Source organism: Mobula hypostoma, chromosome 3 (assembly GCF_963921235.1).
Source record: "Mobula hypostoma chromosome 3, sMobHyp1.1, whole genome shotgun sequence".
Classification (NCBI taxonomy): domain Eukaryota; kingdom Metazoa; phylum Chordata; class Chondrichthyes; order Myliobatiformes; family Myliobatidae; genus Mobula; species Mobula hypostoma.
The window spans coordinates 97974923-98002373 of NC_086099.1; the positions used below are offsets into that span (position 1 = coordinate 97974923).

Genomic DNA, 27451 nt, shown 5'->3' on the forward strand with positions numbered 1-27451 from the left:
GGATACAAGTGATACGAATTACATTACATTTAAATCACAGTCATATGATCACAGTATCCCATATTCCAGATCAATCATGTAGAAAAAAATTGACATGAAATGAAATAAAATAAAATAATTGTATTTTATTAAAGAATTACTATTTAACGTGTCAGTAATCTATCAAGTCTGGCTCCTCTATGTGTTAGCTTCGGTTGAATTTACTCACGGGTTACTGGTTGACTGCACTCCGCTTGACACCTAATTTATAAACTTTAGGTCTCATGGGAACAACATCATCTGCATCCATTTTGATGCATCTATCTGCATCTATTTTGACTCAAGAAACTAGGAAGCTAAGCACAAAAATACAGGGGGATCCCTGTCAGTGAGGTTCATGGGCCTAAGATAATTGCGAGGTGTTGCATTTTGGGAAGTCAAACTAGACTTTAGAGTGAATGGTCAGCCTGTGGAGTGTTGTGGAACAGATGGACCGAGGAGAATCAGTATATATTTCACTGAAAACAGCACTGCAAGTAGACAGGGTGGCAAAAAAATGTTTGGCATGCTGCCTTCCATCATTCAGGGCACTGAGCATAGGAGTTAGTAAATTATGTTGAAGTTGAGACCACACTTGGAGTATTGAGTACAGTTTTGGTTGCCCATTTATTGGAAAGACAAAATCAAACTGGGAAGTGTGAAGAGAAGATTTATGAAGATGCTGCCAGGACTTGAGGGCCGAGGTTATGAGGAGAGGTTGAGCAGGCTAGGACTTTTAATTCCTTGGAATTTTGGAGATTGACGGTGACCTTATAGTGGTATATAAGATCATAAGAAGTATAGAGAGGGTGAACACAAATAGTTTTTTTTCCCCCAAGGAAGTGGAACTAAGAACAAGAGGACAAAGGTTTAAGGTGAGAGATGAAGGATTTAAAAAGGACGAGGGATAACTTCTGTGTGGTGAGTATATGGAATGAATTGCCATAGAAGTAATGAAGGCAGGTTTAAAACAAAATTTAAAAGGCATTTGGGTAAGTACGTTTGTACATGAATAGGAGAAGTTTAGAGGTATATGATTAAAACACAGACACATGGAACTAGCTTGGTGAGCACCGTGGTTGGCTGAGTACCAGCGTTGGCCTATAGGGCCTGTTTCCATGCTGTATTATTCTAAGACTCAATGACTTGAAGTATTGTAGCAATTAACACTGTTAACAGAAACACTATCACTAAAATGACGCACCGTTGGTCATAAGTTGCATTTTGACCTTTAATCAGCTGCATCAGCTCTATTGAAACTTCCACATCATTTGCAGATCAGCCATATAAATTGCTGTCTAATCTATCTGTGGTACAAGAGGAATAAACGATAAGATATGATTTAAGAGATTCTGTAATTCTAAATTCCATGATGGTGAAATGGGGAATGAAAAGGGGTGGAGGGTAGTAATGTAGTCTTGCGAGACATATGGTTTACATTTGTGCCTTTTGTTTTGTAGCCTCCTCCCCAGATCTACGATAAACAGCTTGATGAGAGAGAGCACAGTATAGATGAATGGAAAGGTAATGTGAAACGAGGACTCTGATGGCAAATTTGACCATGTAAGTTTGATGAGACAGTTTCTGTGTATGCTGAATATAATTGCTATGTTGATCAAATTATGGAAATGGGTAGACTTTAATGCAGTTGAAAATAGATGGTTTCTTAACCCATTTTGAGTTCAAAATAGAGGTTAAAATCTACTTTTTGATGTCTGCAAACTTTTAACAACAAATAAGAACAGTTATTTTCAATGGGCAGCAAAACCCAAATATTGCTTGGTGATACCAGCCATTATTATTAAGAAAAACAATTTGTGGTATATTTTGTCCCCTCCATCACCACATCCAAACGTACAATATAATTATGATTGTGCATTTTACTGTGCTTCTGAAAATGGGTTCCATTAACCTCATGTGACAGAGGATGAGCTTCTATCTCCACAAATTGCTCCTTATGGAGTAGAATAGAGTGAGTGGTATTCAGGGTATTTGTTATACCACAGGACACATGGAGAGGTAGACAGATATAGGAAAAAATCCAATGGAAAAGTAGAGAAGATAGAACTGCACTAGATTGTCAGACTCGCTTTTTGACCCCTCCCTCAGCAATGCAATTCCTAAATCCTGGGATCATCTAATTTGAACATGTGGGGAAGATGCAGCTGGTGCATTGTTGCATCAATATGATGATGGAGGTACTTTGCCACTAAGAAGGAGCCTGAAGGTACAGATTAGATAAAGTACATTAGCCAGGCTCTTTCTGAAGTCAGAGGAAAAACACACTTATGAAAATTGTCCTGTTTCCCACTCTTATAGTACCTTTGGGAAGAATACAACAGAACTTTGTTGTTTTTCAGCAGATAATTGCTTCTGCTCGGTCTATTATAGGTGCTAACTGAAATCCCAGAGGAAGCTAAGGGATGGCCTAGATATGACTACAGATTTGCTTTGTAGCGTCACCAATTTTTAACATGCCATTAACAAGGTCAAACCTAGCGATCTATTCCAAACAGCACCCCTTGTTCCCAAAAGCTCAGCACTATCCCTGCCCTGCTCATCCACAACTTCTTTCAGAAGTCTTCATCTGATTATCCTTTTTGCAAGACCTTTTCCTGTTAGTGACCTGGGCATTATCATCCATTCTTTTCCCCAATGTTGGCAGATGCACCATCCGGAAAATTAAACTGAATAAACTGGCAGGCCAAGGTTAGGAGATAACTTGTTATGTCCTCATTGTAGTGACTAGAGAATTAGGGCAACAACAAATGAGGTTTCCCATAACCAATTATGCTATTTTCGTTTTTTAATAACAGAATTAATCTACAAGGAAGTGATGGATTTTGAGGAAAAGACTAAAAATGGTGTTGTGAAGGGACAACCATCTCCCTCAGGTAAACCCAATAACCCTGTACATTGGAAGTAAGATTGATTCTTGAGCACAGTTACACTGTTTTCCACTTAAAGCTAGCTGTCTCTGTTGAAGTGCCATAATTCTCAATTGAAAGTTTCCTCGAGGTATATGGTGATTTGTTTATCCATAATTTGCCAGTAAATAGTGAGATAACATTTTGGCAGCCAGGAAGTATGAACTAACAGCTGAAGACAAAGGTTTGTTGTATTTTTGCTCTTATTTCTAAAATAGCTATAGATGGTTATTCCTGCATTTCTGCATTACCTCAGATGCCCACGAGTTGATGATAAATAGTTTTCAATGTGTTTGTTTCAAACAACCAAATAACCCAGTGTAGTGAAATACAATTAAGCACATAGGAAGGATCCACATGGCTGAACAATAGCCATTACCCACTCTTCAAACTTTATCTCCTGCTGCTTGGCACTACTGTGGCGATTGCTTTCTTACTGACATTTCTTTAATACGTTTTCATTATCAAATGTCACTGGAAAAGCTGAAGTTTTATGTCCTATATAAAAAAATCTTTAACTCAGCAAAAAGAATAAATTTCTCAAGGAATGTTTTGTGATAATCAAATCAAATTCAAGAATCATTCTTGTGAATCTTCTCTGAACCCCCTCCAATGTCAGTATATCCTTTCTAAAGTAAGGAGCCCAAAGCTGCACACAATACTCCCAAGTGAAGTCTTACCAGTGCCTTATAGAGCCTCAACATCACATCCCTACTCTTATATTCTATATGTCTAGAAATGAATGCCAACATTGCATTCGCCTTCTTCACCACCGACTCAACCTGGGGGTTAACCTTTAGGGTATCTTGCACAAGGACTCCCAAGTCCCTTTTCATCTCTGCATTTTGAATTCTCTCCCCATCTAAATAATAGTTTGCCCATTTATTTCTTCCACCAAAGTGCATGACCATACACTTTCCAACATTGTATTTCATTTGCCACTTCTTTGCCCAATCCCCTAAACTATCTAAGTCTCTCTACAGTCTTTCTGTTTCCTCAACACCACCCGCTCCTCCACCTACCTTTGTATCATCGGCAAACTTAGCCACAAATCCATTAATACCGTAGTCCAAATCATTGACATACATCATAAATAGCAGCAGTCCCAACAATGATCTTTGTGGAACTCCACTGGTAACCAGCAGCCAGCCAGAATAGGATCCCTTTATTCCCACTCTCTTTTTTTCTGCCAACCAGCCAGTGCTCCAGCCATGCTAGTAACTTCCCTGTAACCCTATGGGCTTTTGTCTTGGTTGGCATCCTCATGTGTGGCACCTTGTCACAGGCCTTCTGAAAACCCAAGTACAGCACGCCTACTGCATCTCCTTTGTCTACCCTGCTTGTAATTTCCTCAAAGAATTGCAGTAGGTTAGTCAGGCAGGATTTTCCTTTCAGGAAACCATGCTGGCTTTGGCCTATCTTGTCATGTGCCTCCAAGTACAACGTAGCTCATCCCTAACAATCGATTCCAACAACTTCCCAACCACTGATGTCAGGCTAACAGGTCTATAGTTTCCTTTCTGCTGCCTCCCACCCTTCTTAAATAGCAGAGTAACATTTGCAATTTTCCAGTCATCCAGTACAATGCAAAAATCTATCAGTTCTTGAAAGATCATTGTTAATGCCTCCGCAATCTCTCCAGCTACTTCCTTCAGAACCCGAGAGTGCATTCCATCAGGTCCAGGAGATTTATCCACCCTTTGACCATTAAGGTTCCTGAGCACCTTCTCAGTTCTAATTTTCACTGCACAAACTTCACTTCCCTGACACTCTTGAATGTCCGGTATATTGCAGACATCTTCCACTGTGAAGACTGATGCAAAATACGCATTCAGTTCCTCTGCCATCTCTGTACCTCTCATTACAATATCTCCAGCATCATTTTGTATTGGTCCTATATCTACCCTCAACTCTTTTACTCTTTATATACTTAACAAAGCTTTTAGTGTCTTCTTTGACATTAGTGGCCAGCTTCCTCTCATAATTCATCTTTTCCTTCCTAATGACCTTCGTAGTTTCCTTCTGCAAGTTTTTAAAAGCTTCCCAATCCTCTATCTTCCCACTATCTCTGGCTTTTACTTTGGCTCTGACTTCACATGTCAGCCATGGTAGTGTCCTTCTTCCCTTTGAAAATTTATTATTTGGAATATATCTGTCTTGCACTTGCCTCATTTTTCACAGAAACTCCAGCCATTGCTGCTCTGCTGTCCTTCCTGCAAATGTCCCTTTCCAGTCAACTTCGGCCAGTTCCCTTGTCATGCCATTGTAATTTCCTTTACTGCACTGAAATACTGACACACTGGATCTTATTTTTTCCCTCTCAAATTTCACTGTGAACTCGAACATATTGTGATCACTGTTCCCTAAGGATTCCTTAACCTTAAGCTCTCTTATCACCTCCGGATCACTACACAACACTCAATCCAGCACAGTCGATCCCCTACTGGGCTCAACAACAAGCTGTTCTGAAAAGCCATCCGTTTGACATTCTACAAACACATATAATAGTACACATGTTTGTACAGTGCTTTTCATAACTTCAGGCCAACCAAAGCATTTTTCCAATCAACAAACTACATTTAAAGTGTGATCAGTGTTAGGTTTCGTAACTTTGAAACATTAAACTGAGGAAAACAAGAGAGCTGAGAGACACAAGACTTAGTTCGTGTTCTTTACTTCCAGTGAGGTGCATTCATAGCACATGGTAGCGTCACGATGTATGCAATTCACATATTTTTACATATAACCAATAATGAATTATTTAAATAAACAATGCTTAATCAATCATTATTTACAAGGTTACTCAAATATTACTGAAATATTAAATACAGCACATTTCCACCTGCTTAGTTATAAATACCAACTGAACAGAGAATGCGTCTCAACTATGTATGTAGTACAACTCCTATACAGACATCCACAGTATTGTCAATTTTTAAATTGTCCCATTCAGGCCTAAAATGTAATGACTGTGGAGAGTTTCTTACTCATGTGGTATAACCTCTTTCTTGACAAAGGGGATGACTGTGCTTGGCAGGTGAGACTTGTGGCTGTGAAAACAATCTCTCAGTGTTTGGGGTCCACTCAGTGGTGGTTGTAGGAGTTGATTATAAGACTGAGAAGTGGTTCTGACAGCTCTGGACACCTTTTCTCTCCTTTGTTTTTCTTCTTCAGGTGTGTACAGAGTAGGTTCTGGTTTTTTGTACTCGCAAAAGCCAAATACTTGCAACTTTCCTGAAACTCCTTGAACTCTCTCCCAGCTTAAAACCAAGCCATATTTTGCAAGTAACTGATTAACATATTAAAAACGCAAACACGAGGAATTCTGCAGATGCTGGAAATTCAAGCAACACACATCAAAGTTGCTGGTGAACGCAGCAGGTCCGGCAGCATCCCTAGGAAGAGGTACAGTCGACGTTTCAGGCCGAGACCCTTCGTCAGGACTAACTGAAGGAAGAGCTAGTAAGAGATTTGAAAGTGGGAGGGGGAGAAGGGGGAGGGGGAGATCCAAAATGATAGGAGAAGACGGTGGGGGGGGGGGAGGAGGGATGGAGCCAAGAGCTGGACAGGTGATTGGCAAAAGGGATATGAGGGAATCATGGGACAGGAGGCCCAGGGAGAAGGAAGAGGGGGCGGGAACCCAAAGGATGGGCAAGGGGTATAGTCAGAGGGACAGAGGGAGAAAAAGGAGAGTGAGAGAAATAATGTGTGTATAAAAATAAATAACAGATGGGGTACAAGGGGGAGGTGGGGCATTACCGGAAGTTAGAGAAGTCGATGTTCATGCCATCAGGTTGGAGGCTACCCAGACAGAATATAAAGTGTTGTTCCTCCAACCTGAGTGTGGCTTCATCTTTACAGTAGAGGAGGCCATGGATAGATGTATCAGAATGGGAATGGGATGTGGAATTAAAATGTGTGGCCACTGGGAGATCCTGCTTTCTCTGGCGGACAGAGCGTAGGTGTTCAGCAAAACCATCTGCCAGTCTGCGTCGGGTCTCGCCAATATATAGAAGGCCACATCGGGAGCACCGGACACAGTATATCACCCCAGCCGACTCAGGGTGAAGTGTCGCCTCACCTGGAAGGACTGTCTGGGGCCCTTAATGGTGGTAAGGGAGGAAGTGTAAGGGCATGTATAACATTTATTCCGCTTACAAGGATAAGTGCCAGGAGGGAGGTCAGTGGGGAGAGATGGGGGGAACGAATAGACAAGGGAGTCGCGTAGGGAGCGATCCCTGCGGAAGGTGGGGGGAGGGGGGGAAGATGTGCTTAGTGGTGGGATCCTGTTGGAAGTGGCGGAAGTTATGGAGAATAATATGTTGGACCCGGAGGCTGGTGGGGTGGTAGATGAGGAGCAGGGGAACCCTATTCCTAGTGGGGTGGCGGGAGGATGGAATGAGAGTAGATGTGCGTGAAATGGGGGAGATGCGTTTGAGAGCAGAGTTGATGGTGGAGGAAGGGAAGCCCCTTTCTTTAAAAAAGGAGGATATCTCCCTGGTCCTAGAATGAAAAGCCTGATCCTGAGAGCAGATGCGTCGAAGACGGAGTAATTGCGAGAAGGGGATGGCATTTTTGCAAGAGACGGGGTGAGAAGAGGAATAGTCCATATAGCTGTGAGAGTCAGTAGGCTTATAGTAGACATCAGTAGATAAGCTGTCTCCAGAGACAGAGACAGAAAGATCTAGAAAGGGGAGGGAGGTGTTGGAAATGGACCAGGTAAACTTGAGAGCAGGGTGAAGGTTGGAGGCAAAGTTAATGAAGTCAACGAGCTCAGCATGCGTGCAGGAAGCAGCGCCAATGCAGTCGTCGATGTAGCGAAAGAAAAGTGGGGGACGGATACCAGAATAGGCTTGGAACATAGATTGTTCCACAAAGCCAACAAAAAGGCAGGCATAGCTGGGACCCATATGGGTGCCCATAGCTACACCTTTAGTTTGGAGAAAGTGGGAGGAGCCAAAGGAGAAATTATTAAGAGTAAGGACTAATTCCGCTAGACGGAGCAGAGTGGTGGTAGAGGGGAACTGATTAGGTCTGGAATCCAAAAAGAAGTGGAGAGCTTTGAGACTTTCCCATTCCCATTCTGATATGTCTATCCACAGCCTCCTCGACTGTAAAGATGAAGCCACACTCAGGTTGGAGGAACAACATCTTATATTCTGTCTGGGTAGCCTCCAACCTGATGGCATGAACATTGTCTTCTCTAACTTCCACTAATGCCCCACCTCCCCTTTGTACCCCATCCGTTATTTATTTATATATACACATTCTTTCTCTCTCTCTCTCTCTCTCCCTTTTTTCCTCTGTCCCTCTGACTATACCCCTTGCCCATCCTGTGGGGTTTTTCCCCCCCTCCCCCTTTTCCTTCTCCCTGGGCCTCCTGTCCCATGATCCTCTCATATTCCTTTTGCCAATCACCTGTCCAGCTCTTGGCTTCATCCCCCCCCCCCCCCATCTTCTATCATTTTGGATCTCCCCCTCCCCCTCCCACTATCAAATCTCTTACTAGCTCTTCCTTCAGTTAGTCCTGACGAAGGGTCTCGGCTCGAAACGTCAACACTATCTCTTCCTAGAGATGCTGCCTGGCCTGCTGCGTTCACCAGCAACTTTGATGTGTGTTGATTAACTTATTAGAAGCTTTCTGAGATAGGTTACCTACAAAAACTGCTTTCATCACTTTCACGATTCCTGTGAGCAGCAAGGTCCTTCCTTGGTCCAATATGCTTTCCAACCAGAGGCACAGAAGTTGTCACCAACACCTGTTTGCCCTCTGTTGGGTAACAGTTCATGGTACACAGCATGGACAGAGTTGTGGCATCATCCAGTGCTTTTCTTAATTTGTTTTCATTTGGCTTCATTGCAGAGGATGTGGCATGCAAATGATGGCTGGATCTGCAATCAAGTTGTAGTTGTCCAAGCCAATCACATCCCACAATGCTGGCCATCTTTTTTTTACCAATACAAGCCTAATGTGGCTTGTTGGTTGTTGCATTTCACTGTTACAAATGTAATTCCCACAGGAGTTATCTTTTTTTCCAGTGTAAGTTACAGCTGCAAGCTTCCGTTTAGTGTCTTTGAAATGCCATTCAAACTCATTTTGTGGAATGACTGAAACAACCGAGCCAGTGTCCAATTCCATTTTAATTAATTTGCCATTCACCTCTGGCATATGCCATATTGATTGTCTATTGTTAGTTTTCACATTGTAGCTCTTAAGGCTACCAAATCCTGTGTTACTCTTATCATTACCAGATTTTTCATCAACAGCATACAAATTAGAACTCTTTTTGAAACTGCAACATGACTTCTTAAGTGTTTTTTCTCTTCCCTTGCAGACCATTTATTTTTGTTCTTTGCATGTGACCTACTTTGATGCATTTTCTGCAAGTTTCACCTTAAAACCTGCCCCCTGCCACAACAGTAACACAATTTGTTCAGCCAGGCTGGTTTCTGTTTAGACATTCACATTTACTTTTATTCCTGACTGCAACTCAATTGTGTCTCTGTCTGCTATTTCTATTTTGCAGCTATTTCAACTGTTCTTTTAAATGTAAGTTGTGCTTTAGTTAGGAACCAATTTTGAATGCTTTCTTGTAAGATTCCACAAAGTAATTGATCTCTTGGTGCATCATTAAGCCCATCAGTGAACTGACAATGCTCAGACAACCTCTTCAATTCAGCCACATACACGGAAACGGACTCCCCTTCCTTTTGATTCCACTTATGAAACCTGAAGCATTCTGCAATCAACAATAGTTTCAGTTCTAAATGTTCCTACGTTACTTTCAGAATATCAGCAAAGCTCATTTTGGCTAGTGTGGTTGGAGCAGTCAAACTTTGAAGCCAGCTGTATGCATTTAAACCCAATGCACTCAGCAAAATTAGTTGGTTATTTCTCATTGGCTATTTCATTTGCTTCAAAATACTTTTCAATTAGCTCAGTACATAAGCAAGTTACTCACTGAGCAATGGAATGTGTCTGTCTATCTGGTGTAGCCATTTTTGTTTTAATTTATGATTATTATCAGCTGGTACTCCCTGTTTATAAATCTGTGGATTCTTCTGTTTAATGCTTTTTTTAAAACTGGACTGTCTGTGCCATTCCTCAATGCACATTTTTTGAACTCAAGTATCACAGTGTGCTTTAGCGGGTCTGAAGCCATCTTGGGTTCATTTTTAAAATACATCATCAATGTTACCATTTGGAACGTCAAGACATTAAACCAATTCAAAGGAAAACAAGAGAGCCAAAAATTGCGAATCTTAGTTCATGTTCTTTACTTCAATTGAGGCACACGTTTATCACGTGGTAGCATCGTGTATGTAATTCACATATTTTTACATATAACCCATAATGAATTATCTAAACAAACAAGAATGCTTAATCAATGTACATATAGACAAGTACTGAAATATTACTGAAATACACAACGGTCAGTGGATTTGAAACTACATTTCATTCAAATTGTACTCAAACTACATTTGAAATGTGAAACAGAGACAACACTTGTCAGTACTGGTATGCAAACTCAAGTCTCTGGAGTAAGTTTTGAACCTCAGGCAATATGACCCAGAGATAAAAATGTTGGCGTCGAGCCAATGTTGATGCCTCACCAGATATTCATGTAATATATTAATTGTAAGGTGATCTGGTGCAGATAACTGGAGAAATGATTGACAAAGCACGTAAAATTAAGAAAACAAGAACTCTAATTGGTTAGCCATTTTAATGCATAGAAAAAATAATTTTTGAACTCTGCTCAATGTTAATGGCAGGAGACAGCCAGCCATTCATTGCTTAAAATGTTGTAACAAAGACCTTAATCAAGAAGAAACTTCCATCTGTGATCTAAGTGCTAGTCCTTTGCCCAAAATAACTGGCTTTAAAAGGTAAGTATTGAAGTGACTATAACTGGCACAGCAAAAATTGATGAAACTCAGCCCCACTGCCCTCCTAAGATCAGAGTAAAAGAACTAGGCAATCAAAGGGTAAAATTAACTTTTTTGTTCTTCCATTGCGAAACCAGCTATAGATTAGTAGAGTTGTTTTTTTTTACCAGTTTCAATGTAGATCATGTTGGTCACTCACTGATCAGAAGGCAGGAGACCTAATACAACTTCAGACTGTTAATGGCCTTTGGCAGTAGCCCTTTTACTTTGTGGACAAAACAGGGATCAATCATTAAGATGCTGCATCAAGACCAAGATGTTTGATGTTTGAATACAATTGTGAGGAAGAAGGTCCCTTTCCTCCTTGATGGGATGTTGTTAGCAAACCTGACAAAAAGTACTGAGCATAGGAGATCCTGAAGATGCTGGAGATCTTGAGCAACACACTGAAAAAGCTGAAGGAACAAAGCAGGTCAGGCAGCATGTATGGGAAAGAATATACAGTCAACATTTTGGGCCAAGTTCCTTCATCAGGACTGGTGAAATCCCGAATTAAAAAGTACTAAATGTTATTGTGCTCAGTTTTCTGTCAAATGCTTGGCAATAGTGCAGAGAGAAAGGTAATGATTTCATCAGGAGTGGCAAGGTAAGACTGCATGTTATATCTATTTTCTGCAAGAATCATTCCTTAGCTAATTTCCCATGATTGTCACTAGTTTTTTATTCTGTTGTCTTGTTACTTTCATTCATTCTCCTTAAAGCTGCTACTGGGCCCAGAATCACTTCTCCCTCACTCGTTTTTCCTGTCAGTATGAATATTAAACATACAGCTCCTTGCTCCCAGCATTCTTGCACATGCTACCTCCCAGGTAAGTGAACAGCATGGGAAGAGGTCCACTGCTTTTCAAACACTCTTCCCACAGAATAGTTGCCCTTTACATAGTCGAAAGGTGTACAGCTGTGGTTCTGCTGTTGATGTAGGGGGAACAATAAACAATCTGCTGGAGGAGCTTAGCAAATTGAGCAGCATCTGTGGAAGGAGGGAACTGTCAGAGTTCTGGATCAAAGCTCTGCCGCATATGCTGCTTGAACCATGGAGTTGCTTCAGCATATTGTGTGTTGCTCCAGATTCCAGCATCTGCAGTCTCCTGTGTGCAGAGGGAGACCTGCCACAGTGAGGTTGGTTGATCATCTCCCTTTCCTCTTTTGTTTCTACTTTATTCTTTCAGTCATGTGCTTCCCAGCCTCCTGAACATGACAACCTGTTGTGACAATTGATTGCCAAAGAGATTACATCTTAACCATTGCCCCATTCCCCTTTCCTAGGTCAACTATGTATTCAATGAGTGAATAATTTAACAGTAACTTTTATTCTGTGGGATCTTCTATGCAAAGCCTGGAATGTGACTAGAAAATAGGGAATTCTCAGACTTGGCAAGATGGATGTAGGGATATTGTTAGATGTTTAGATATCTAAAACCAACAGTCTCTCTCAGAATGGAGAAAAGAAGAAATTTCTTCACCTAGAGAGTAGTGAACCTTTGGAACTCACAATCCAGTGGGATTTGTTTAGCCATTTATCCTTTAAATTCACTTCAGCACTCTTTCCCACACTCTCATTAAATTTACCAAGGCCCCATTTTACCACCTTCCTTTTAAACTCCAAGTTCAAAAGTTCAAATTAAATTTATTGTCAAGTTACAAGTATGCCAATGTATACAAACCCTGAGATTTATTTTCTTACGGGCATTCACAGTAAATACAAGAAACTCATTTGAATCAGAGAAAAAATAAATAATAATAATAAATAAGCAATGAATATCAAGAACACAAAATGAAGAGTCCTTGAAAGTGAGTGCATAGGTTATGGGAATATTTCAGAATTGGGGCAAGTGGAGTTGAGTGCAGTTGTCCCTTTTGATTTAAGAACCAGATGGTCGAGGTTAATAACTATTCCTGAACCTGGTGGTGTGAATCCTGAGGTTCCTGTATTTTCCTGATGGCAACAGTGAAAAGAGATCATGTCCTGGGTGGTGGGGGTCTCTGATGATGGCTGGTACATTTTGTGTAGATGTACTCAGTGGGGGGAGGGTTTTAGGTGTGGTGGACTGGGCCATATACACTACTTTTTGTAGGATTTTCCATTCAAGGGCATTGGTGTTTTCATACCAGGCTGTGATGCAGCTTGTCAATATACTCTCCACCACGTATCTACAGAAGTTTGTGAAAGTTTTAGATGTTATGCCAAATCTTCGCAAACTCCTAAGGAAGTAGAGGAACTGCCATGCTTTCTTCATATTTGCATTTACATGCTGGGCCCAGGACAGGCCTTCCAAAATGAAAACACACAGGAATTTAAAGTTACTGACCCTCTTCACCTCTTATCCTCTGATGAGAACTGCCTCATAGGCTCCTGCTTTCCTTCTCCTGAAGTCAATAATCAGCTTCTTGGTCTTACTAACATTGATCAAGAGATTGTTGTTAAGGTGCCACTCAGCCATATTTTCAATCTCCACCACCTATGACAGTGGTGTCGTCAGCAAACTTGGATGTAGCATTGGAACTGTGCCTAGCCCCACACTCATAAGTGTAAAGTGAGTAGAGCAGGGGGCCTTGTGGTGTACCGGTACTGAGGGAGATCGTGGAGGAAATGTTGTTACCAATCCAAACTGACTGAGAATTGGGCCATCGGTTAATCAGAGCAGCTACTTATTTAGGACTAATCTTAAAAAAACAAAAGCTAAGGGAGAAAATTGCTGGACTGCCTTTGTTTATTTGGGACACAATGGCATTTAATTGGGGCAAGAGACTTTCTGAACAGGTTCTGAACTAGCATTTATTGCACACACTTATGTGGCCATTAGATGCTACACCACACAGAGCAGAGAGTTTTAAAATAACCCCAGTTGTGTATGTTTGCGTTCAAAAAGTAGTAGGTTTTTTTTAACTGATAGTTGGCGAGAAATAAGTAGTAAGACAATTCAGAATTGTTTTGCTCACTGTGGTTTCAAATATTCAGACTTGGAGATGCCAGAAATGGCCAGTAGTGAAAATTAAACTATTTCACAACTTCAACAAGGTAGCAACTATAAAGAATTTGATGGCATCGACAATCATCTTGCGTGTTACAGTGAAACTGAAGATGTGGAGATGCAATCGTCGACAGCAGTATATGAAGTCAGGCCATTATCTGCACTAGGTGCGTGCACTGATTTTGTTCATTGCGTAAACTGCATGAATTTCTCCATCGATAACTATTAGGAACTAATACACAGCTTTATAGTACTCTGGTACTATTGGTAGTGTTCTAATTTGTTTTGTATTCCATCAAAATACATAATTTGTTACTCAGTTTTTTCATAGATGCTGCCTGGCCTGCTGAGTTCCTTTAGCTGCCAGAAATAAAAATGAAGCAGGCTTCCCATTAGTTAGGGCTATCCCTAGTAGTTATTCAAGGCTAACAGAATTATACAGTATAAAATGCTGCTGTACTGGGAATTCAGACACCTCTTGCATTTTCACTTTTTGTGGTCTGGAGTACAAAGAGTGATCCTGCAATAATGGAAAAGTTAGATGAGTACTCATCTATAATGATCACCACACCAACTGGCTTGGCTTTGGTTAGATTCCCTGATTCATCTAATGTGCTCATGTCCCCCCTTAAAGTAACATAGTATGTTCACAAAAGACAATGTTTTTAAAACAATTTTCTCTTTTGCAGAGTTGCCTGGATTGTTTAAGTAAATTTCTCTGTTGGACGGTGGAGCATAGTTGGCCTTTAATGTAAAGACTCAGGGTCAATGTTGAATCTGCCGAATGATGGCAACAAACCTGTAATGATCAACATTACAAATGGCTGCTTCTGTCAGGAAGTATAAGCAGCAAATGGACTTTTATACATTTGAAAGTGTGAATGTATACTTTCATGATCACGTAAAGGATTTAGATCTCATTGAACAGTGTTCCCGGATTTTATGGCTCTACTGTTAATTTTCTTAGCACAGGTGCAGCAGTGAATAGCAGTGACAGCCTTCCTCCATCCTCATCAGTAAATGACATCTCATCTATGTCAACCGATCAGACCCTCGCGTCGGACACTGACAGCAGCCTGGAAACTTCAGCAGGACCCCTCTGTTGCAGGTGACTAACCGTCTGCCTGCGGAGCCACTTCTTCTTTAGAAAATGATGCAAATACTAAATACTCTGGAAATGAACTATTTAAAAATGACCGTGGAAGTACTGATGCTAAAATATTATGTCAAAATGCTTTGCTTATGTCTCATTCCACCAAAGCTGACATTCATTAAGAGTATCAAGCAGCATCATTTCAAAGTACGTAAATATATGTTTATAAATTAGCTCCCTGAAACTGGCTTTGAACTCAGAAGGTGAGCGGAAAAGATACAGCATTATAGTTAAAACTAAATGCACTTTTGTCTCCTTAAAGTTACAATATGTGTCCCTATTCCTATTCATTTTGAATATGCTTACTATAAACACTTAGTACGATTGCTATAAATGCCCACGTGCATACCAAAAGGATCAAATTTTGGAACATGATAATATTGTCAGAGTGACAGGAAATATAAATCTATTAATCATCTGAGCATTGAATATCATTGCAGTTTGAAAAACAAGAACTAATTTTTATCTAATTAAAGGTAGATAAATGCATGTGGTAAATGGCCATGCACAGATAATAATCTATAATGTTTTGTTTTGATATGTTACTGCCATCCTTGTCTCTTGGCTGGCACTACTTGGCTACAATCTGTATTTGCGAAATTCATGCACTTATAAAAGTCTTATTATGTTCCAATTTTTATAGAACAATATGTCTCTAAAGTGACATTACCATTCTGTTCTGTTATACCACTATAATTTATTCAAAACTAAATCACAAGCCCTTCAATAAATTACAACAAGTAAGCACATATTATGACGTTGTGGCAAATCACTGAAAATGATTCGAATGGAATAGGCATAGCAAAGTTAGAATTGTGCTCAGATTGAGAGATCTATGAATTTCTGCTCATAGCTTCATCTGTATTCTGGTTTGAGAAAGCGGTAACTTTTACCACTAAAATAAAGGACATGCACATATAAAGCAATGGCACACCTTGCTGTAGATGGCTGCACGCTCTTTAGTTGCATTTGCCTGTAGTTGTGCATGATCAAACTTCCAACTATATTACAGTAAATGGAAGGAAAAAGTTATACCTAGATGTATTGTAAGCTATAATGTGATACATAATGTAAACAGCCTGGAACTGAAATAATGTTGCTGTACTCTTAAACCCCTTAAATGCTGAATCTGCATGGTCTCATAATTAGTCTTATCTGTTCACAGGTAAACATGGAGTTATTTTCAATTATCGAAACTTGTATTAATGAGAAGAAAATTACTACTTGACATTAAATCAAAAGCTTTATCTGACAAGGAAAACATTAGGGATGAACATTCAGGACCTAAGTGATGCAAACTGTACCAAAAAAAATAGCATGGTGATTTACAATCCTGGTGAGATCATTTTAGATAGAATTGTACAAATTCAAGATTGAAATGACACAGCTCTGACCAGATTGAATTGGTTGTTCAATGGTAAAGACATAGCCTCAACCAAAATGGCTGATTTCCAAATTAAAATTTGAAATGACTGACTGATTGAGAATCTAAAGTTTTTAGGAACATTTTGTGGGTTATTGCAAAAGTAGTCAGGACTTTGTTTGCCTAGAGGCAAAACAACACAGATACCCAAAGCTATGAATCAACTAGGGACCATTTTTTAGCTACTAATGTACCTAGGCAAAATAGCTGTTTGATGAACATATTTTTAGTTTAATTTAACATTTAAAATAGAAGGCTTCCTTGTTGTCTTGCCATTTTGAGGGTACTGTATTGTCTGATTTCTTGAGGGAGCTGAGCCTTGCCAGGGTGGGGGCAGATTTGAAATATCCAGTTTCTGACTCTGGAGTTTGATTTGAAACTTTAAGGCAACATTTGGAGGAAAATGAGGCTACACTGCTGAAAAATGTGACCCACATTTTAAATTTTTATTCAGTAATAGTATACCTTGGATTTCTCAACTTCAGCAAAATTCTGCTCACCGTACACACCTCACGTATAACAAAATGCTTGGGATCATTAGCAGGCTTATACTGCCGAGATAGATTTCTTAGAAGCCAGCTAATATCATAAATTACTTTTTATCTTTTTTTTCAATAGGTATTTTTTTCTTTATGAAATATTGATTCTTTGATAAACCCAAGAAACAGAAACAGGTTGCATTCAAGTCTGGGTAGCACTTGACCGCAGTTAGAATACCATGCACATCAAAAGCTATTTTTCAAGAAGTAGCCCTTTTTATGCAGTAACTTCATTAAGCCCATACTGTTTGAGAAAGAAGAGCTGTGGGTTTTGTGGGGTTCAAAGTAGATTAAGACCTTCCTTTGTCTATGGATGCTGACCTCAATAAGAAGAGCGTGGAACAGGTGGTCAGCATGTTATAATTTAGAGTTAGAACTGTAGAACTGTATGGTCTGAACCACATCGGCTTTTCTCAGCTCAGCTCACAAAGCTGAATTCCCCATGTTATTATTTATTTATTGAGATACAGCACGGAATAGGCCCTTCCGCCCTTCAAGCCTCATCACCCAGCTTCCTTGATTTAACCCTAGCCTAATCAAGGGGCAATTTAAAATAACCAATTAATCTACCAACTGGTATGTCTTTAGACTGTGGGAGGAAGCAGCAGCACCCGGAGGAAATCCACACGGTCATGGGGATAATGTCCAAACTGCTTGGGTCACTGGTACTGTAAACTGTTGTGCTATTATGCTACTGTGCTGCAATGGACCTCAGCCTGCCAGTTTGAGCATGGGCAATGCTACTGCCAGCACCCATTCTGCATCTGTTCCAGTGATGAATCTCTTAAGAGTCAGATTTAGATTCACATGAACATCGAAACATACAGTGAATTGTGTCGTTTGAGTTAACAACTAGCACAACCTAAGGATGTGCTGGGGGCAGCCTGCAAGTGTGGCCACATGTTCTGGTCCCAGCACAGCATGCCCGAAATGTTCAGCACAACAACAGCAAAACAAGGCCCTTCCCATCTTCCCACCCATCCATTCACATACACACACAGACACAGACGGTACCCCAACACCAGGCAGGTCACCTCCGGGTCTCTAGCCTTGTTGATTTGCAGATAGCGGGCTTCTGACTTCCCCAGTGGACAAAGACCTCAGCAGTTCTATGTCCGTGTTGTCATGGCCTTTGAATGTGAAGCAGAGGCCTAGGCTTCAGCCTGATCTCTAACTCCTTACATTCCTGTCCCTAAATACTAATCTGACCCCTAACTCCCCTCTCTGTCTCCTAAACTATTCCTGTGACCCTAAAGTGCAACCAAATCTGAGCCACGATCTTAACAAGGACTGCAGCTCAGCACCATCTTGACTAGAAAGAGTCCTGTATTTTGTTGCAGCAATAGTGCTGTTTAACAAAACCTTTATTAAATAAGCAATGCTATAACCCTCCTAGAATTCAGTCATCACAACTTCTGGTCACTTGAACACCTCGGGCTTCCATCATGAAGCAATGCATAGTTTTTAGATGTCCAGCACTTAAGTGTCAGAGGTTTCTCCATAAGCCTTTCTAAGTCCTATCTTCATATCCAAACTTACTGGCCACCGCAATACCAGCAATGCTTCTCTGAGGGGTCTTTACATTTATATGCAATATACTTTTTAACTTTGCTTTAATAAAATAACCCCCAAGTTTGTAAGTAATGCAGTGAAGTAGTGAGATCATAAGATGTTTTTGCCTCTGAGTGCTTGTTTCAGTTCCACAACACTCCTGCTCTGAGCATAACTGCATGAAATATTTCAGAGGAAAAATAGAAATAAAAACTGAAAAACAATTTGTCTTGTCAAAAGAAGTATCAAAAATGTGACAGAGATGGAGCATGTTGGACAATCAGCGTTACAGTAATTATTCCTGCAACGTTCCAATAACTGTTATCGCAGTGGGACAGATTGAGTACATGTTGTCACATAAAATCAACTCTCACATCATGTGAAAATGAATAGTCCTTGTTCCATTGTAAAAAGAACATCAGTTATTAGATTGAGGAAGACCCAGCAGCTAAGTATCCCATTGAAACTTCGGCCTGTCTCTAATATAAAGCTGGGAGGATTGAACAGCTTGCTCCATTGGATGAGGTAGGGGTTTACAGCTGTGTTCCATTTGTTTTAAGTATCTAATAAGATACTGTAAATTCTAGTTTACCTTTCTCAATTTGACAAACAGACTTAATGAAAAGTTAATGGGTTATAGAGGACTTGGTCAACAATATTGCAGAATTTGAAAATTGTTATTGAATCTCAATTGTATTCTATTTTATGTCCAAACAATTTCAGCACAAAGGGGTCTGAATTAGTCAGCTCAGGTTCCATTCACTAAAATATGTTCACAAAGCATAGCATATTGAATGGTTTGGTCTGTAAGTTTTATTGCTGAATTTTGTAAGCAGATCATTGCTAATCGCTGTGCTGAGGTACCCACTTCGGTCTTCGTGTTCTTCTAAAAAAAAATCAGCAACATGGCAAGATATAAGTGAACATTCCTTTCTGATTTCCTGTATGTAAATGCTTCACTTCAGGAAATTTCTCCTTGACTACCTGAGTGGAATAATGTTGCTTACGGAAAGTGATGTTCAAATTTTTAAGGTTACGAAGTTAAAAGTTCAGCTAATTAAAATGCAGCATCCCTGCATGCATCCTACCTGAGGCTTCTGTCCTGCAGACTTATAACAAAGATGCTTCCTATAAAGCTGAATCAAATTATAATAGTACATAGAATGCTTCTCTTTCTGAAGGTATGTGAAGCATAGTCCAGTTATACTAACAATCAGAGGGGCTGCTATAAAGTTTCCTGGAGCTGTCAATCAATCAGCAATCATTTTTATACAGGTCATCTTCAACTGAATGTACTTCTCTTCCCTTCATAATTTTGTATCTCCTCTTTTTTTGGAAAAGGAGGGGCTTGTATAAGTGTGACTAATTGACAAGCAAAGCTCCTGCCTTTTGATTTGCTGAATCACTCTAATAGCAATATCACTCAGCTTTCAGGTTAATTTGGAGTGTTAGTGAGTCCTATTATAAATGAAGTGGGGTTATTTGGGGTTGCGAAAGGGATGGCAAAGCTGTTTTGTCCTAGAACAAGCCATACCTGGAATGGTTGAAATGAGATGTCCATAAACTGTAGCCAGCATTGATGGGGATAGGGGCAAAATATCAAAAATAACAAATTCAAACGAAGGACCATCCAACACCAGATATTGCCTTTCTAAGCTTGGTGTAATTATTAGATTAACTGGCTGTAGAAAAAAAAGCTTTTTTTCCAGTTAATTAAATAAATGATGATTATTTAATAACTGCCAAATCCTTGTTAACGGTGAGGTGACTCCCACAGTCGCTTGCTTTTGGAAGTTATGCAAAGAGGAAAAGTAATGATTGGACGTGACAGCTCTATTTGGATATCTTTCCGATTATGAAGGGGTTTACAAAAAAAAACATGTTTTGTTTGGGGAAGAGGATTTTATATAAAAAGTAATGTTTAAAAATATTTTAATGAGCCTTCTCAATACCATTTGTCAGTTTAACTCAAAGTATGTTCATAACGTCCAGATATTTTCACTTAACAGCGGTGCAATAAGATTTCTCTCTGAAACCGCACCATTACGATGAGGTCAGCTCCGATCACAACTGGAATCTGATGTGATGACTTTGTGTCAGGTTTGATTTTAAACAAACGCCGGTGGTTGCTTGTTTTATTTTGTACTGTTTGTGATCAATTTTGTTAGGATGTAAGAATGAGATAAGTGTCCGACTCAACAGCAGTGCTTAGGAAGATGGTTCCTCAAGGTCCAGCTCCAGGATAGGATAAAATCAAGACTGGACAGAAAATAAAGCACTCAAGATTTTAAAGCTACCATGTATGTAGAAAATATATGTATGTGATTTTAAAAATCAATAAAATATGCCTTTAAAATGGGAAATTATGTTTCACTGATGTATGATAATTAGCAGATTCAGTCAATCTGAGAAGATCTGACACGGTTTCTGTACCAGAATAGTGATTATTTGCAAAGGACATCTTGCTGCCCGTCATCTAATCACACAGAGGCTGTGCCAGCTGCTATTTACACATCTTTTCCGCAGCTGTGAATCCCTTTCTGCGCCGTGCACAGTTACGCCCACTGTTGCAAGACAAGAGCCAACCTCAGTTCTTTGTGGTTTAATTTTAAATTTGGCACTTCGCGGATTGGTCTTCACCTTGTGTTATAGACAGCTACCGAGAGTCTTCTCAGGGATAATATGACATACCAATCATAGCCTGGGAAAATATCCACAACAGTTAATCCATAAAATCCTACAGTATAAGGGGTGAAAACAAAGAGGAAGTTCGAAGGCTCAAGGGCAAATATACACAGTTCTTTCATTTTTCAATCTAAAAAGTATTGCAACACGTTGCTTTGCAGAAGCTCCTACTACATTAGGGAAAAGCTGTATTCATTGCGTGACCGACAATCTAGCAGAGGAAACTGACCGGGTATTATCATAATCAAATATCGATACTGTAAAATGAAAGTTAAGCGACATTCACTGCGGCAGGCCACGCCTCTAGCAGATTGCAGCTTGGCCAGCAATGTGACCTTCAGGGTCTTGAAGATGATGTTAGTGAGTGACACAATGGCTGTGGACTTGTCCAGTCACTGAATATGAATAGCATCAGAAGATTTTATAATCTGCAAAAATCGCCGGTCCACGCTCCGAACCACTCCTTCCATATAAAATCTCCCTCCTAACATTCCACCACAAGCTGCTAAAAAGGATAGATTTAAAAATATAAAGATCTCTCAGCTACCATTTGAGTGCAACTTGACCGCTCATCAAAACCAGCTCATCCCCATGGTTCCTGCACAAGCACGGCGATTCACTCCCAAGCAAGCAATCAGAAAATGAAACTTGTTCATGTTCCCGTCCCAGAGGCCCTCTGATTGAATTTCCATGCTGTAAAGCTGCATGGTTATGACTAAAAATAAGCATCTTGAAACTAACGGGGCACAATTTATAATTCAACTTATTAAACCGCTGAGCTTTCATAGATCCTTTAGGAAACCTGTAATTTATTTTAAAGCCACTTTATTTATCTGCATTATCATGATATGAATTGTTTGCACAACACCTGTTGTGCATTGCGTGGCATTCCTGATGAAAATCTGGATGGCCTGATGCAAAATTTATTGTTGTGCATGAGGGCCTGAATTCAAAACTTAACATCTGCAATGATCTGAGATCACCAAGTAAGAATTATCTCTATAAATACACTGGCCCATTCACACCATCCGCACCTTCACTGTTCGAAATGGAACCCTTTTTTGATTGCTTAAAATTACTGCCAATCAAGATAAGAGCATCATGTATAAAAATTAGAAACAAAGTAATGTCAAGACACCCAGCAGATCTTAACCACTGACTACACAGGAGTGATGTCACTGGTGTCGAGAATATTTTTCAGTCCAAAACTGAAAAGTGCATCAGAAACTCGGAGGTTAAAAATGCTGTCTTTTGGATTTCAGACTGCACCAGCAATTCTTACCAAAAACATTCCCCTTAAATGAGCTCCAGAATATTATTTTGCCAGTCCGAATTAATGAATTGGTGCGAGACCAAACAGCGTCCCAGGGCGGTACTCAGGATGTGCGCGGCACGACTGGCAGGTGAGTTTACAGACATTTTAATCTCTCCCTCTCCCAGTGTAGAGTGCCCTCCTGCGTCAAAGCATCCACCGTTGTTCCTGTACCTAAAAAGACCAAGGTAACATGTCTGAACGACTGGCATACCGTTGCATTCACCTCAATAATGAGCAAATGCTTTGAGAGACTGGTCAAGGACTATATCTGCAGCTTGCTGCCACTCACATTGGACCCCTTACAATTCACCTACCGACACAACCAATCGACAGATGATGCAATAGCCACAGCTCTACAGACCGTCCTTACACATCTGGAGAAGAGGGATGTTTATGTGAGAATGCTATTCTTGGACTACAGTTCAGTATTCAACGCCATAGTTTCGTCCAGACTTGACAAGAAGCTCAGAGACCTCGGCCTTGACCCTGCCTTGTGCAGCTGGATCCTGGACTTCCTATCAGATTGCTGGCAGGTGGTAAGAGTGGGCTCCCTCACCTCTGACCCTCAATACAGGTGCCCCGCAGGGCTGTTTCCTAAGCCCCCTCCTTTAGTCTCTGTATACCCATGATTCTGTTGCCATCCACAGCTCCAATCTGCTAATTAAATTTGCTACATTGATTGACCTTATTTCAAATAATAATGAGGCAGCCTACAGAGGAAGTCATCACCTCGACACAGTGGTGTCAAGAAAACAACCTCTCCCTCAATGTCACAAAAACAAAGGAGCTGTATGTGGACTACAGGAGGAATGGAGAGAGGCTAACCCCTATTGGTATCAATGGAGCTGGGGTTGAGAGGGTGAACAGCTTTAAGTTCCTTGGCATACACATCATTGAAAACCTCACATGGTCTGCACATACCAGCTATGTAGTGAAAAAAAGCACAACAGCGCCTCTTTCACCTCAAACGGTTGAAAAATCCCCAAATCCTAAGGACTTTCTACAGGGGCACAATTGAGAGCATCCTGACTGGTATGGGAACTGTACTTCCCTCAATCACAGGACTCTGCAGAGAGTGGTGTGGACAGCTCAGCACATTTGTAGATGTGAACTTCCCACTATTCAGGACATTTGCAGAGACAGGTACGTAGAAGTCATGAAAGAAGGATCACTGGGGACCCCGGTCACCCCAACCACAAACTGTTCCAGCTGCTACCATCCTGGAAATGGTATCACACCATAAAAGCCAGGACCAACAGGCTCCGGGACAGCTTCTTCCACCAGGCTATCAGACTGATTAATTCATGCTGATACAGATGTATTTCTATGCTATATTGACTGTCCTGTTTATTACAATTTATTGCAAATTACTATAAATTGCACATCATATATTTAGATGGAGCCGTAATGTAAAGATTGTTACTCCTCATGTATGTGAAGGATGTAAGAAATAAAGTCAATTCAATTCAATTCAGCTGAACATCGGCCCTTCCTCCTATTTCGGTTTTGAAACTAAGGAGCATATTATTATTCTGCTTGAGCTTAAATATAAATATTGTGAGTAATTTAAAGACTTTGAAACAATAAAGAATCATGGAAACAGGGAAAAATGCAAAGATTGCAAACAAGAACGTGTATAGAAGCTTCTTCTCAGTAGATATGAATCTTGGAAAGTCTCTGCCTCAGAAGGTGGAGGCGGCTGGTCATTAGAAGAAATTAAGGTTCAGATAGATAAAGAACAAGGAGGGCTATTTGGAGGTGGCAAGAACTGGAGTTAGGGCCACTAAATATCATTTTTAATAGTGGGCCATGCTTGAGAGTTCATGTGTTCTTGTGGAGATACAGTTAAAAAAAAACAGCAGGAAACCATTTTACAGTATGTTCAGGCAAAATGAGGGAAAACAAACTATTAGCTATGTAATGGTGCCATAACACAGAATTATTGATCACTTCAGAATTTTGCATGAATGCATCAAGGAAATAAAGAGGAAAAGTAATGACTTTCTTAATGTATCAGTTTTTCACGAGAATAAGCACATCAGTATCAGTACTTAAAGAAACTAGGTGTATTATGAGAAAAAAACCTGATCATTATGTGGAAGCATGGTTTGAAAAAGAAAATGAATGCAGTTATGAAGCAATGATTTTGTGTATAAAAGACATTCTTTCCAATAGAAAGAGCTTTTGTTATCACCTGTCACAACACCAACTTATAGTAATGTAACAACTTTAAGCTTCTGTGGTTCTTCATTGCATAGTTAGCAAGCAATGGTTGACAATCCAGGTAAGGGAAATGTAGGTTTAGGGACTAGCTTTAAGAAGGAAAGAAAATTGGAGATGCAGATAGTTCACTAATAGAATTCCAGAGATCAAGACCTTGGCAGCTGAAGGCACAACTGCCAATTATTAAAAACAACATGATTATTTAAAGCTCAGCACTATTCATTCTTCAGTTGGGATAATGCCTAATACAAACAGAATGAGCGGAAGTCAGTTGGTTGGGGTGTCATGAATTAGAACCATAGAACCATAGAAACTACAGCACAGAAACAGGCCTTTTGGCCCTTCTTGGCTGTGCCAAACCATTTTCTGCCTAGTCCCACTGACCTGCACACGGACCATATCCCTCCATACACCTCCCATCCATGTATCTGTCCAATTCATTCTTAAATGTTAAAAAAGAACCCGCATTTACCACCTCGTCTGGCAGCCCATTCCATACTCCCACCACTCTCTGTGTGAAGAAGCCCCCCCAATGTTCCCTTTAAACTTTTCCCCCCTCACCCTTAACCCATGTCCTCTGGTTTTTTTCTCCCCTTGCCTCAGTGGAAAAAGCCTGCTTGCATTCACTCTATCAATACCCATCATAATTTTATATACCTCTATCAAATCTCCCCTCATTCTTCTACGCTCCAGGGAATAAACTCCTAACCTATTCAACCTTTCTCTGTAACTGAGTTTCTCAAGTCCCGGCAACATCCTTGTAAACCTTCTCTGCACTCTTTCAACCTTATTTATATCCTTCCTGTAATTTGGTGACCAAAACTGAACACAATACTCCAGATTCGGCCTCACCAATGCCTTATACAACCTCATCATAACATTCCAGCTCTTATACTCAATACTTTGATTAATAAAGGCCAACGTACCAAAAGCTCTCTTTACAACCCTATCTACCTGTGACGCCACTTTTAGGGAATTTTGTATCTGTATTCCCAGATCCCTCTGTTCCACTGCACTCCTCAGTGCCTTAACATTAACCCTGTATGTTCTACCTTGGTTTGTCCTTCCAACATGCAATACCTCACACTTGTCTGTATTAAACTCCATCTGCCATTTTTCAGCCCATTTTTCCAGCTGGTCCAAGTCCCTCTGCAGGCTGTGAAAACCTTCCTCACTGTCTACTACACCTCCAATCTTTGTATCATCAGCAAACTTGCTGATCCAATTTACCACATTATTATCCAGATCATTGATATAGATGACAAATAACAATGGACCCAGCACTGATCCCTGTGGCACACCACTAGTCACAGGCCTCCACTCGGAGAAGCAATTCTCTACTACCACTCTTTGGCTTCTTCCATTGAGCCAATGTCTAATCCAATATACCACCTCTCCATGTATACCCAGCGACCGAATTTTCCCAACTAACCTCCCATGCGGGACCTTGTCAAAGGTCTTACTGAAGTCCATGTAGACAATATCCACTGCCTTCCCTTCATCCACTTTCCTGGTAACCTCCTCAAAAAACTCCAATAGATTGGTCAAACATGACCTACCACGCACAAAGCCATGTTGACTCTCCCTAATAAGTCCCTGTCTATCCAAATGCTTGTAGATTCTGTCTCTTAGTACTCCCTCCAGTAACTTACCTACTACCGACGTTAAACTTAGTGGCCTATAATTTCCCGGGTTACTTTTCGATCCTTTTTTAAACAACGGAACAACATGAGCCACTCTCTACTAGCTTATTGGAAATTGTAATCACAAAGTTGTTGACGACTTTTCGATGAATCAACTGAAATGCAGGTCTGAGAGAAGTCCAACTCTGCAGAAGCCAAGTTATAATTTTTCTCAGCTAACACAATCAGCAGCTGGAAGACTTGGTCCTCCCCAATGAAATTGTAAATTCAGTTGTGGAATTTGTTTCCATCAGTGCAAATGTTATTTGTCCAATGTAACACAGTACAGGTAGTCAAGATGGTATAATGCAGATTGCTAGATTAAACTGAAATCCCACCAATCATTTTAACCAATCTTGGGAGTGTTTCCTTTGGCTTATCAGAAATTTTGTTGGGGATTTATTACCTGGAAAGGAGCACAAATAGATGAAGTACAATCTGCAAAACTCAAATAGTTTTGTGATGGTGAAGTCATATTTAACTAGCATCTATGTGTTCTTGATGTAATCCATTGCATATTCAAAATTTAGTAAAGGATTTGTTAATCATAATCTTGGACTGCCAGATAGAATGTAAATAGAGAACTTGCTCTTCAAAGAAAATCGGAAAACTCAGACACACAAAGTCCTGATAAAAATTGAAAATATAGTTGATTATCTCGTTATAAACATGTTTGGAAATTCTTTGATATCATTGTGATCAACATGAACTAGGTGGACTGCAGGGGCCCATTCCTATGCTCTACATTTCCATGATACCATTGGCAGCCTTAAAAGAGGAGCCAACACATCCATTATGACAGAGAGAAAGACACACAGGGTATATCAGAGGTACACAACCACTGTGACAGTAAAGGCAGAAATGAAAGAGCCCCAGGTCTACAGATATTGGCACTTTCAAGAGAAACTGTTTCAGGATCCTTTCCAAGGACAGTACTGCATAGAGCTGGAAATGGAAGTGAACATGCAAAATATTGAGTCCACGTGGCATTAAAATACTATTTTAAATGATCA

At 40.2% G+C, this 27451-nt stretch overlaps 1 protein-coding gene across 6 annotated transcripts in view; it reads left to right on the top strand.

Moving 5' to 3' along the window:
- Window positions 1–20888, top strand: part of mapk10 (mitogen-activated protein kinase 10) — a 236772-nt gene extending 215884 nt beyond the window's left edge. For 2 of the 6 annotated variants that reach the window (XM_063043513.1, XM_063043512.1), the window contains 3 exons: window positions 1479–1542; window positions 2835–2912; window positions 14840–20888. In XM_063043513.1, coding sequence (XP_062899583.1) covers window positions 1479–1542; window positions 2835–2912; window positions 14840–14979 — 282 coding nt within the window. In that variant the 3' untranslated portion in view covers window positions 14980–20888. The other 4 variants (XM_063043509.1, XM_063043514.1, XM_063043510.1 and 1 more) reach the window with 4 other exon arrangements.
- The last annotated feature ends 6563 nt before the right edge of the window (window positions 20889–27451 follow it).